The 14,308-nt window shown below is 39.3% G+C and overlaps 1 protein-coding gene across 1 annotated transcript; it reads right to left on the bottom strand.

Moving 5' to 3' along the window:
* Positions 1 to 2,093: 2,093 nt before the first annotated feature.
* Positions 2,094 to 12,553, bottom strand: LOC138604788 (high-affinity choline transporter 1-like). The gene is made up of 8 exons (XM_069676776.1): positions 12,370 to 12,553; positions 11,871 to 11,984; positions 11,451 to 11,606; positions 11,232 to 11,380; positions 6,863 to 7,006; positions 5,332 to 5,485; positions 2,798 to 3,015; positions 2,094 to 2,657 (listed from the first exon to the last, which is right to left on the bottom strand). Exons 1-8 carry the CDS (start codon positions 12,551 to 12,553, stop codon positions 2,094 to 2,096), a joined length of 1,683 nt encoding a protein of 560 aa, XP_069532877.1.
* Positions 12,554 to 14,308: the final 1,755 nt, after the last annotated feature.

Here is a 14,308-nt window from a genome sequence, read left to right as displayed (position 1 = left end):
GCCTAATGCTGCGCTCCAGACAACTGGGAATTTCCGAATTCTGAACTCAGAGCGTTCCAGGTGCACGACGCCAAATGTAAATACAAAACATGGCCGACCATGACAAACTGTTTCTTTGGCAAGTCTTTAGCCAATTTTACTTGCTTTATGTATTTAGAATAGCTTTTGTGGAGAGAAGATAAACTTTATTTAAAGTAACCAGCTACCTTATCACATTGGTGACATTTCTTTTTCATGCAGAACTTGTTACTTAAGCAATATCACATGAGAGGGAGGGATGTTGTACTGAATATCGTAACGGCTGTGATTCGGTCATAGGCACGAGGCCACAGGCAGTTAATCAAGCGGCAAATAGTAGAAAACAGTAACAATCAACAACAGATTATTTTTTGTTCCACCAACTGAACTAGTTCTACAGCTTTAACTGAAACTGAACTTTTGTTACCAAGATACCCAAACATTCCCCTGCTCTCTGTGTCTACAAGTTGTACATTTATGTACATTTATCTGTATGTTTTAATTTATTATCAACAAGAAATAGAAATAAGAGTCTGCTGTGTGATTCAGAGGTACCAACTTGATCAATGTAGACATACATGGTCTGCTGTAATGTTAATGAACAGCATTCAGAACTCCTGGCTGAGGCGGAGTGATACACACAGTGAAAAGTTCCAGCGATGTTGTTCTCTCTATCGCCACTCATGCAATGCCTCTTGTCCAATCAGATTACTTGGTCGCAACTAGCTGTTAGTATAATATATGATAGTAGTTGTTTTTCAATTTAATGCAGGCAAATATATATATAACATTGCTTATTAGTTGATAGTTCATCATTAACGATGTGCCTCTCCATGGGCTGTTTGTTGTGTGTTGTGTGACGTCAGGAAACTGATTATCGTGAAGTCGGGGTAGATGAATCTGCTCCGAGTTCACAAGAAGGAACTCCAACTTTGAATGGCGTTCCATAGCTATTTTTCTTGTTGGAGGTTGGAAAAACTCGACTTGCCAATTTCTTTAAAGGTCAGTGTCTTGCCCAAGGACACTTCGACATGTGACTGCAGCAGTCAGGGATCAAAGCCCCAACCTTCCGATTGAGAGACAACCAACACTGACAAACGCTCCCTTTATTTCTCTTTATGGTAACTATCTATCTGGTTTGCTAGGTCCTTTTTTTTTACTCTGGAGAGGTTGTTGAATGTTCACATCTTTGAACCTTATAGTATGAATGAAAAGGGAATACATATTTGATTTTATTTGATAACTTTGATTTTATTTATGTCAAGAGAAGAAAAAACTTGCTCGGACTTGATCTATCAAGATGAAGGGAGCACACTTCAGTTCTAAGAAAACTAATGCTTTTTATTTTTATTATAGTAAATAAGTCATTTTCTCATTTTCTGTAAGGCCTGCACAAATTGTGAAGGGTTTCAGTGATACAGTTTCCCCCTATGGTATGAAAATGGTGGTTATCACAAAATGCAAAGCTGGTAATGTACAGGATAAATGATACCAAATGAGTGTTTGAGGAGAAAAAATCTCTTGTATTCCTTTATTAATAACAATGTTCATATTTTTGTAGCATGAAAATTTCATTCTGTTGCAACCCTGAGAGGGGAAAATGTTGAAAATTGGTTTGCAATCCCTTTTAATGTGCTTGTTTTGAATGAAAACCGCAACAAAAACAGCATACACTTAGACTGAATTATTGCCCCAAATTATAGCCTACCACATTTTTACCATTTAATTAAAAGCAACTTTTAGTGTAGACAGGATGATATACAGTTGCAGACATGCAGGGGTCATGCCATTAAGTGGTTAGAATGTAAAAGAAGGCACTGAGGCAAGTTATGCAACTACAAAAAGAGAAACAGTCGTCCCAAAAAGTCCTTTAAATGTTTTTGTGTACATTGTTTCCAAACACAAATCTTTACAACAGAGGATAAAAGTGCAAATTACCTCATCAGAAACTATTAGCAGTTAGCATCCTAAAATAAGTGCAGCTTTAAGTTGTAATGTCTCTAAATACACACAAATATCATAATAAAATTCATGCGAGCAGCCTTTGAAAGGAAAGGAAAAGGAAGGTGAAGCAACTAGGAGCCAGTCTCTAACATTGGCTGTAAGGCAAGTCCGTGTTCGTTCTCGTCACACTCAGAATCACTTCCAGCTTCTTCTTTGGGGTTCTCTGTGACGGCCTCTGCTGGTGATACAGCAACATAACGTTTTACTTTGAAAATGTCCCACCTCTCAGGCAGCAGGCCACAGTTGAACATGATCGAAGTTAGCAAGGAAAAAGACAAGATAGTAACCAGAGTGCAGAGCATGGCTACTGTCCTGATGGGGGACTTTTGGACGTAGATGCCATCTTCCAGTGTGCACCCAGGAAGACAAAGAACAACAGGAAGTCCTACTTCGCTCTCTCCCAACAAAACCCTTACAGCCAGGCCTATGATGTAACCTGCCACGGCACCGTAACCGTTTGTCACATCTATGAAGAGAACAGAGATCAGATGAGGGAACATCAGGCTGTAGGAGACGTCTGCTCCAAGAATCCAGAGGACCAGGGTGCTGTTGGTGTAGAAGGTGATTGATGTCCCAACCAGACCCACCACCACCACTGTGACCCGAATCACCCACTGCATCTCAAAGTCTGATGCCTAGAAACAGAAGTCAAACAACAGGAGATTATGTTTACTTATCTGATCTTAACAGAAGGGGTTGGTCTGATTTTTATCTGTGCCTTTAGAAGAGAATGTGGCATCCTCACCCTAATCTCTAAAGACACATTTCTCCTTACCTGTTTACGCAGAATGTTCTTGTAGATGTTTGAGGAGAAAACAGAAGTTGCAGACAACAGACCAGAGTCTGTGGATGACATGACAGCAGCAGCCACAGCTCCAATTCCAATGATTGAGATGTAGGATGGGGTGAGGTACTGTAGGGTCAGGGGCAAGACCAAAGTGTGCTCATCTCGTACATATGGAGGCGGAGAGCCGTACAGCGTTTGGTTCCAGTCTGGACAAGAGGAATAACAGTTAAATACTTCATCTATACTTGAACCAATCAGCACTCATACAGATATAGGCCCCTACTCTGTTAACAGAAAAAGCTGTATACACACAGGAATGACATTATGAGGTAGTTATGGAAAAAAGTTGCTCCTGTGTGGAGTTTGCATGTTCTCCCGCATGGATTCCCTCCAGGTACTCCAGCTTCCTCCCACAGTCCAAAGACTCGTTAGGTTCATTGGTGACTCTAAATTGCCCATAGGTGTGTATGTGGGTGTGAATTGCTGTCTGTTTCTATCTATCATAACTGTGATTGGCCCCCTCTCTCTGGGTGTACCCCACTTCTTGTCCAGTGTGTGCTGGGATCATCTCCAGCCCCCCTTGTGATGCCAAACAGGATAAGCGGTATAGATAATGGATGTATGGATGTATGGAGCAACATCAGCATTCATTTTCAGTTGTTTTTTTGCCACCTAATTGAAATTGCAAAAAGAAATCTATCTATCTACTAAATGCTAAATATTATGTCTGCCTGTTGTAAGGTGTATATCAGGCAGAGTGCGCTGCATTTATCAGAGCTTTTCTACTGAAAAGATTGGAAGAGGATGATTGGAAGTGGGGTTGAAGAGAGAGGAGATAGTGAAACATATTAAAATGCTCCATAGAGGATAACTACAAATCTGAGATAGATTTTTTTCTGTGTTCATCACTATGAGTGAACCCATTTCACATATCACACTTCCATCCATTGTTTGTATAACAATATAAACTGGTAGAGTCCATCCATCCATCCATCCATCCATTATCTATTCAGCTTATCCTGTTCAGGGTCACTGGGAGGGCTGGAGCCAATCCCAGCTGTCATTGGGCGAGAGGCGAGGTACACCCTGGACTGATCGTCAATCACAGGGCTGACACATAGAGACAGATGACCTTTCACTCTCACATTCACACTTACAGGCCAATGAACCTAACCAGCATGTCTTTGGACTGTGAGAGTAAGCCGGAGTACCCGGAGAGAACCCATGCATGTACAGGGACAACATGCAAACTCCGAACCGTGGTTAGAACCAGCAATCTTCTAGCTGTTCGCACTAACCACTGCCCCACCGTGCAGCTAACCCTAAATTAGTAGAGTTTAAATTAGAATTCATGAGTTTTTCCTCAAGAAAAATCATCCTCCATATTGTTTTTTTTTTCTTTTATGATCTTTTAATGCTACAAAAACAAGCAATCAAAAATGAATCAAATCACAAAACCCCTGAGACCTGTTGAATTTCATGAATGTTTAAAATACTAACATGTGATAAATAGGTAAACTAAATGAGAGGATGTCCAACACTGTGTCCTAGAATTAGCATTTGGATTTTGCTAAACTGCTTTCCTAATCATGTTTCACTGACGACAAGTGCAGGACTGTTCAACAGAAGTCTATTGTTATCCATACACTGGTCAGAGGTTAAGTTATGGAAAGGTTTTGACTTTTTGTACATTTAATATAACTACAAAGAGGTTTAATAATACTATAGACTCTGACAGGGAGTAGTGTATTTCCAGATGTCCTGGCAGAATTTTTGGGCAGAAAAGAAAGATCCTCAGTTCAACAGTTTTGTGATTTGCCAGGTATGTTAACTAAGAACATTTCTTCATTATGTTACTACAAAAAGTAGTTCCTCCTGCATTACATCCTTCTAAATGTGTTTGCAGCTGCAAATCAGTTATATTTAATAGTGATTTATAGGTGACAAAGCTGAAGATGACACAAATTGAATGACTGTGGTATGGGTTTGATACCATAATCTATGAAACATGACTATTTAAGAAGCAGTCAAAGGCTCACTGTGTGACAGGACAAATGAATCAAAGAGTGATTGTTATATTATGAGGAAATCTAACTGCTGGTGTCAGAGCAGCTGCGTCTATCACTGAGCAAACTCTCTGCAGCCTGTCAGCAGATAAGCAACTGTTATGTCAAAGAAAATCGGAAAACTCAGATCTTACATTAAGCCCAAAGAAACTTCTGGTATCTTAAGTGTCTGACATTTTTTAAAGTTGAGTCAAGTTGTTTTTCCAGTAATACTGCATCTCTCAGCAATGTGAATCATTGTTTGTACTGTATACAAACCCAAGGAGGAAATGTGCTACCACCTATAGACTGCTACACGTGAGTTGTACTATAATGTGCAGAGGCCATATGTAGGCGTAGGAAGGCCCCTCCAGGAAGCACTGTTTTCTGTTACACAATAACAAACAATGCAAGCAACTACTGGCCAACTTATAAGAGTCTGAATTAAAGGTCCATCATCTATAACCCAATTCCCACCTGTGGAGGCCGCAACAGCTCCAATCAAGACAGAAGGGATTCCCAGTATGGCGATCAATACGGCCGCGGCATAGCATGTCAACTGGGCTGTTCGTGGTGAGGAGGCAGACAGCGTCCTCTGGTGGAAGCTCTGAAATGATACACTTCCAAGACCCTGGAAAAAAACACAGGGCAGAGAGGAGGAAGAGACAGGAAAAGATAAGGAATACATTTTTTCTCACTTTACAAAGGCCCATTCAAAGGATACATACATTGTCCACTGTTCTATCACACACTGACAGCTTAGTATCTCAGTTTTACTGTACTTGCATGACTTTAAACAGGAGTCAACACAGACAATCAGGGACAAAAGTCAGACCAATGACCTTACAGTTTCTAAATAAATCAATTCAGTGCACAAATATAGTGAGTATATAGTATAGTAAGTATATAAATAGGTATCTAAATATAAAAAAAGCATTTGTATGTTGTCTCTAAAGCACACAAATATTTCTTGTTTGACATGAATGTTGTTAAATTTAGATACTGACTCTTTACCTGAATTTTCAAACTATAATGTGGCTTTTAACAGTAATTTTAGCTAACAAGTTAGCTGTAATGCTAACAATCAACCTAGGATCATTAGCTAGGTAGCTGTTTGCAGTTTTGATGTATTTACTGATCAGTAATGTACCTAACACATAGCTGACAACAGTGAACATAGGATTATTGTCAGGTTTGTCTAGTAGAAAACAAACTAAAGAGGTTTACGCTGCAATGTAAGGCCTGGTTTTGATCTTTGCTAGGAAATATAAGTATTTGAATGCTGGACATACAATTGGATCGTTTCTCTAAGAAAAGCAAGGCAAAGAGAAGGCTATTAACACAGATGGGCAATAATGAGTATATGTCTCCTTTTTTTGATTATATACTCTTTGGTAGAAAAAGGGCGTTGAAATTATTGTTTGACATACTGACAACCTGCGTATGACTCTCTGCTCTATGCTCTGTATTTTCAGGAGTTTCAGGAGAGTCGGGCCCAGTGGCTCATTAAATAGTTTTTTTACAGCTGGGCATTGATCATCTCTTTTGACTAGTCCTTTGGGATCTACATCCCCATTAAAGACCACATCCTCCTGCATATCTTGATGGTTAAAGGTTGTTTGAAATGACTTTTTCGAAGGAGCACATTTTATATTGTTGTCCCCACCTCTCCCTTTAACGTTAATGCTGTCAGATTGAGGTCACATAAATGTTTTTACTTTAAATACCTTTTTTAAATACAAGGATTCATTGCTGTGTGCGTTTCATGCTTTCATTTTGTTGCAGTTCAGGGTTGCTTTAGTCTGTATTCTTTGTCATGCACATAGACAGCGAGCTGAAAGCATTGTTTCACATCTGAAATGCCGAGAAAACGTCTTTCCCTGGAGGAAAATCATGTTTATTTAAGAAAAGGCATCCTACATGTTTGCCTGCCCCTCTGACATATAGTAGTTTTCTGAGGTTATAAATGGAACCAGGAAAGTATGATACCAATGAAAGATCAGCTCACGAGCATTAAGAAGTCATCAATCCACTTCCAGAGGTTCTCCCGCTCCAGCTTGCCGACCCAGGGCTCTTGGAGCGTGTTGTTAAATGCAGTATGGACAATGCTTGTGGACGTGGGGTTGAGCAGCAGGAAGGGGACACACAACCACTGCAAAGAAATGTTGAGATCATCAGACTGAAGATAACACAAGTCAGTTATATTGTTAAATCTCTAAAGTAAGTTTTAAGTTTTAAGTATACCCAATCATTCATTGCATTGTGTCAATATACGCTACCAGTCAAAAGTTTGGACACACTTTCCCATTCACTTGTATGAGAAAATGTGTCCAAACTTTTGACTGGAGTGTACATCACCAAATCATGTTGTCTGTTTAAACAAGTTTTTTATTAATTCTTTCCCAGTCCCAGCATACTAACATATTGACATACTAACTACCATTTTTCACTTTTTGCTTTCAACTGTTCAAAAAACAGACAGGAAACGGGGAGCAAGTGAGAGGATTGAAGATGCAACAAAGGTTCACACTATGAACGTTGCAAAACATTGTAAACCTATTAGACTATTAGGCCATGGACACATGGATAAAACTGCTCTTTTGATTAATGGCAAATGGACTGCACATATAACGCCTTTCTAGTCCTCAGACCACTCAAAGCGCTACTACACTACATGTCACATTCACTCTTTCACGCACACATTTACACACTAATGGCAGAGGCTGGTGCAGGTGCTGACTCTCATTGGCCAGTTTAGAAGAGACTGCTGCTGCTGGATTGGACAGTCAGCGAAGTCACAGCTTTTAAATTCTGGCTGACTGCAGCCCACTTTCAACTGCCCAGCATTAGTTGTGTTTTATAGTATTTGACATTGAGGCCTGTGTAATGTGTGTAGTAAAGAGTGTAGGCCTCTGTTTTGCGGATTCGAGTAGATTAAAAGACAATTACTGCGGTTTGTACTTATTTTTGTAAATAGATCACTAGAAATATAAAGCACCTTAAAGCAGTTTATGTAGGAGTGAGAAGTGAGTTGTGTTTGTTGGGTTGGGCACTGCTCACTCTGAAGCCTATTAAAACTGCTGTTTGAATTAGAATTTACTGTGCTGCTGGGTTTTCTTGGGAGTGAGAAGAATGGGGGTCGCTCATCATGTTGTGTCTAGGTTTCCCCGGGGACATAACAACTGACTCTACACCAAAATACACAGACAAATCCATAATTTACTATTTATAACATTTTATGTTGATAACAACATAATAAGCAACCACTTTTGAATGAGACACATCAATTGGGTCCAAAGATATTCAAATTTGACAATTTTTATCTGTTTTGGAACCGCTCCTCCTTATTCAGACCAGATGAAGTCCACCCGAACTGGCTGGGTAGTCGCATGCTAGCGGCTACCATACAGCACACTGTACAATCAACTCTTCTTCTACGCCTATATGGACTCCTCAACCTACCATTACACCCGCTAGCCCCCCCCACCCGACACCAAATGGCACTGTTCAGCTCTTCAGGTAAATCAGCACCATGTTCACCAACATACCCCTCTGCTGTCAATCATAACAATGTTATTCACATTCCTCTTCAGCCACAGACCCCCTCTGCTCTTAAGTGCACTCCAGTAAACTTAAATCCTTTTTATGCCACAATTTTTTTAATTTAAATTATTTAGATTTTTTTTATTATAACTGCTTACTCAGGGAGACTATCATCTTTTATTACCAAGTACGACAAGATTTTCATTTTAGGTGTTTTTAATATCCATGTCTGCTGTCCTTCTCAGACTTTTAGCACAGATTTTATGGACACTTTGGACTCTTTTAACCTCATTCAGGCAATTCAAGTTCCTACTCATTCCAAAGGTCACACCCTTGATTTGGTTTTACACCATGGTCTCAGCCCCTACAACTTCGAAACTAAGGATATCTGTGTGTCAGATCATAAACTTGTTTTATTCAGCATGGTTTATCATTTTTACCTGTCCTTGAAAACATACCAGTCCCTCGCCGGGTTTTAATTTTACGTCTGCTAGCAAGTTTTCTGAGTTTTTTACTGCTGCTTCTTTAACTGCTTTTAATCCTAATCTTAACACAGAGGAGCTGGTCTCCCTTTTTAACCACATTTGTGAGACTATCCTGGATTCTGTTGCCCCATACAAAATCAAGAAGTCTTTTAAAACTCTGCAGCCCTGGCTTAAGGACACGACACAAGAATTAAAAAGGGACTGCAGAAGAAAAGAAAGACAATGGAAAAAAACTGGTTTAAATGTATTTTAAGAAATTTGGAAAGATACAATGAAAAACTGTCAAAAAGCAATTAAAGAAGCAAGAGCATCCTTTTATTCTAATCTAATTTTATCTAATCCCTCTAACCCCAGAATTGTATTTAAAATGTTAGACTCTGTAACCAGCCCCTCCCCCTGTAATTTTAAAGATGCCTCACATGAGACACACAAGAGATTTTTAGAATTGTTTACATATAAAATCAAAGACATTAGGCAACAGATTATCCCCCCTGACCATGTTTTACAATCCCACACACATATACAATAACTACAACTACTTCTTACTGGTTTTAACAGATGACATCACATCACTCCTATCCTTGCCTCCCTTCACTGGCTCCCTGTCTGTATTAGAATTGATTTTAAGATTTTACTCATGACTTTTAAAGCTCGTTTGGGTCTTAACCCCAAATTGCTCCCGGTGGCATAGCCAACGGGTATGAATGTGATTACTGATTGACAGTTGGGCACTTTACATACCAACCTCTGCCATCAGTGTACGAATGTGTGTGTGAATGGGTGAATGTGATTTGTAATGTAAAAGCAGCTTTGAGTGATCGCAAATACTAGAAAAGCGCTATGTAAGTACAGTCCATTTACCATAAGGTGTAGAGTTGGTGATTTCTTTAAAATCACTTCTTAAAACTAACTTTTACAGAGCTGCTTTTATGTGATGTTTACCTTTTTAAAAAAATGCTTTGTATGCATTCATCTGTTCCTATTCCTACCATCATTTATTTATTTAAATTATTTTATTTACTTTTCTACTTCTTAATTTATTTATTTATCTCTTATTCATTTTACTGATTCCAACCTTTTTTTTTTTTTTTTTTTAATCTCTCTTCTTATGATGTGATGTCCTCTTTTTATTTTCTTTTTATTTTCATTTTTCTTTTTATTGTCTTTTTTATAACCTTTTATGGTCTTTCATTGTTTTAATTTGTTTTATTTATCTCTTAATTTGCATTGCTTATTGCTCAAACTGCCTTTGTTCCTGTTTTGACACTTTTATTCTTTCTCTTGCATTTTTTCTTGTTGACCTTTGGTGTTTGACTTGAGTTCTTGCCTTTTGATTAGATTTCTTAAATACTCTATGTTTGGCCTTATTGTTGAAAGTTCCTTAATTTGTTTTGTATTCTGTAATCTTCCTGAGATCCTGCCTTTGCTTTGTCTGTCAAAGCACTTTGTAAACATTCAGTTTTTAAAGGTGCTATATAAATAAAGTTATTATTATTATTAAATTGAAATAATATCAATAAAAATTACACAATGCCTGTTAACTGGGAGAAAGTTATTGTGGATTTATTTTCCAGTATTCAAATATTTTCTGATTTCAATTATGATTTTTAAAATGACAGCTCTGCTGCAGGAATGGAGTTTGTATGAAAATCAATGGGTTTAAACCAATGACTGTATATATAGATGGACAACACGTCTTGATCTGCTCCCATTGTACGAAATTTATGCCAAAATAGCCCCTGTGATAGGCACTGCCATCTTGCGATGGCGACGTCATATGGAGCCAGAGACTGTGCAGTAGAGATCGGCAGGTGAAGCGGCCGTAGCCACTTCCGCTAACCCAAACACACACTTAACTTACCAAAAAAACAGCAAGGATCCCGCACGCCGGCATGTTTGTCAGCAGAACAGCTTCTCTGTGTTGGTCTGAGGTTAACGTTCACAGGTATGGAAACTTCAATGACTGTCGTGATTGTTTTAGTTACGTTTCCACTTGCGGATCGTCCTCCACTCTAATTAAAAATAAACTTGTCAGAAAATGAACACTTGGACAAAAATTTGATGATAATAACTAGCTATAATGACAGAAACCATGTTTGAAAAAAAATTATCGGGCATGTATTGTGATTTTATAGTTTGGCTCATGTCCCACCTGTTAACATGGAGGAGGCAGGCTTTATGACCTATACTGTAGCCAGTCAGCAGGGGGGGCTCCAAATGTTTTGGCTTCACTTTTAGGGAGCTGTCATGTCGTCTATCTTTTTATACAGTCCATGGTTTAAACATAGGACCCAGTGATACATACACCGTAAATCTTTGTGTGCTCCTGTACGAGTCACTGTAACTCACCAAGCTAAGGAAAGCCAGAGAGAGCTGGATGACGTCGGTGTAGGCCACTGAATAAAGGCCTCCTAACAGAGTATAGACAATGGCCACAGCTGATGAGATCCAAATAGAATATCCATAGGGCAAGTCCAGGATGACACTCATGGTAGCTCCTGTTGGACAAACAAAATACCTCAAACAGTTATCTAAAAGCGGTTTTATTTGTTAGATATGTTTATTTACCTAAGCCAAGCAGAGTGCAGGACACCCACAGCACATCCACCAGCAGCGAGGGCAGCACGAGAGCCCCACTCAGTACTTTTCCATACTTCATCTGGAACGGGTCCATCATGGTGATATACCTCTTGTCCCTCATTGGCTTGGCAAAGAATAGCCCACCTTGTGTAGCATATAAGATATAAAACAATTGTATTTGCTACCTGAATCATTTAGTTAAGACTCTCCTTTTCTTTGCATAGTTTACATGTTCACAGTTTTTTGAACATTTGATATTTTTTCTGATACCAGTTCATCAAACAAAGTGTTTTGGATTTGACTTTGGCTGTTTGATATAATGTTTACATAAGGGATTAAATAAGTTTACATCTGAAATGAGCATCTGATGAGCAGCACCATCTGCTGCCTTTATAGTGCGTGACTTACCTATTATAAAGGACACAGAGTATTGTATTGGCATGAGGGCCCATATTAAGCCCATTTTAGGAGAGTACACCGCCTCAGCCACACCCAGGATAAAACCGCCCCCGACCCACGTAGCTGCAGAAAAATGACATGTACACATACAAGCAGTCCTTTTTTTGTGCACAGTTGCATGTGTGAGTATGAATCAGCCCAAATACTGCAGTTAAATGATCAGCTCAAATTAGGGGCAGCATGAGCTGTGCAGCAAAACTATGCACACTGACAAGATATGATTGTTAAATTGTCTAAATGAGATGATAGATGAGGAACAGATCTTGTTTACTGAGAAATTAGCTTTTCTTTATTGTCCAGCTTAGAAAACAGCCGTAGTAAACATGATGTGGCGGTAACAGGATTAAACTCTTAGTGTCTTTATACTTCACCTTTGTTGTGTAGGAAGACAACAAAAAAACTATAAATGAAAAACAATAAAGTTCCTGAGCCCCCCAGAACATCTTACCAGTCATGGTGAAAATCCCAACCAGCAAGCTAATACTCCTGTCCCCCAGCAGTACCACCTCTGTCCTGTCTCCATCACTCTTCTTCTCAGCCCTCCTGGACTTTCGGGCAGCCCACATCCCCGTCCCCAGAATCAGGATATAGAAGAGCACCACCGCAACCACACCAGGGATGTTCAGAGCCATGTTGATCCACGTCTGTGGAGTACACTGACAGGCTCATGATTCAGAGGGATAACAAATACGGATACTCCACTCAAAATGAGCAAAGGGCAAACATACCGCAGACATAATCAGGGACAATGTTTTGGAAGCAGGGCTGGGTTTACCTGAGGTGAAAATAAAGCTTACTGCTTTCTTGCAGTGTTTCTATTGATTTTACTTTCATTACTATTTACTTGCTTTCTACTAAACAAACTCAAACTCATTATACATACATAATAGATATTCAGAGGTCACAGGGATGGCATTAGGTAAATATTTGCATATACTAATATGCCAAAGTTTACCGGACACTGAGAGTATGTTAGCTTAGAGCCTGCTGGATATGTAACACATGATTAAAGGGCAGTGGGTAAACAGCAGAAACATTTACCCTTCAAAGTCGTGCCCATTAACTGGATCAAAGTCTACATGGATAAGTTTATTTTCAATGATATAAATACCTTCATAATCGAGCCAACAGTTTTAGATTAATGAAACTCTCTTGGAGTCAGTTCGGTGGCTCAACTGTCATAAACACAAGCAATTTGCACAATATTGAGATTATATACACTGATCAGTCATAACATTATGACCAAGTAATATTGTGGAGGTCCCCCTTTTGCCGCCAAAACAGCACTGACCTGTTGAGGCATGGACTCCACTAGAGCTCTGAAGGTTGTCTGTGGTATTTTGTACCAAGACGCAGCAGATCCTTCAAATGCCCATTGTAGGCACTTTCAGCTGTGGACAGGGTTCAGCATGGGCACCCTGACCGGTCTGAGTCCATGCAGCCCCATACACAACAAACTGAGATGTGCTGTATGCTCTTTCTAACAGAACCAGTATTACATTTTCAGCAGTTTAAGCTACAGTAGCTCTTCTGATGGATCAGACCATACGAGCCAGCCTTTGCTCCCCACGCGCATTATTGAGCCTCGGCCGCCCATGACCCTGTTGCCAGTTCACAGTGGGAACACCCCACTAGAGCTGCAGTTTTTGAGATGATCTGACCCAGTCGTCTAACCATAATAATTTGACCCTTGTCAAAGTCGCTCACATTCTTACACTTGCCCATTTTGCCTGCTACAAACACATCAATTTAGAGTACAAAATGTTCACTTGCTGCCTAAAATATTCCACCTTCGGACAGGGGCCATGTAACGAGATGTTATTCACTTTACATGTCAGTGGTCATGATGTTATGGCCGATCAGATATATATAGGTATAGGTATAGGTATAGGTATATATACAAATAATCAGCAGTCTGCAATAAATGAAAATAACTTTTAATTGCAGATCTACATGCTACGTAAAGCTAAAACACCACCACTCACCAAAAGCACCAATAAAGCACAAAAAAAACATTAATACATTGACCTGAATCAAAAGTTGTGACAATATGAGATGCACAAAACTGCAAGTAGCCTTTTTTCACTGTTTAAGACTTTATTAAGGGTTAGATAATCTTCTGCAGTGAGTAAGCTAGCTGTTTGCATGGTGTTGTGTTTAACCACCAAGTTTACAGTATGAGGACCAAATGTTTAAGACGTAAGGAATAAACAATATACAGTATACTGCTTAGCCATATGTGCGTGACATAGATGTGACCTAATATCACTGGAATTGCCTTTTCTTTGGAAACAGTTATGGTCAATGTTAATTTATGAGAGCTACTTACATTAGCTTACAATGCAAACAATGACCAAACACATTCATGAAATTGACAATAGGTTAAA

This window comes from Semicossyphus pulcher, unplaced genomic scaffold, assembly GCF_022749685.1.
Source record: "Semicossyphus pulcher isolate SPU_LCO1_2020_fin unplaced genomic scaffold, fSemPul1.0.p SCAF_27, whole genome shotgun sequence".
Taxonomy (NCBI): domain Eukaryota; kingdom Metazoa; phylum Chordata; class Actinopteri; order Labriformes; family Labridae; genus Semicossyphus; species Semicossyphus pulcher.
Note: the sequence above shows the minus strand (reverse complement) of the source record. Positions and strands in the feature narration are given on the sequence as shown.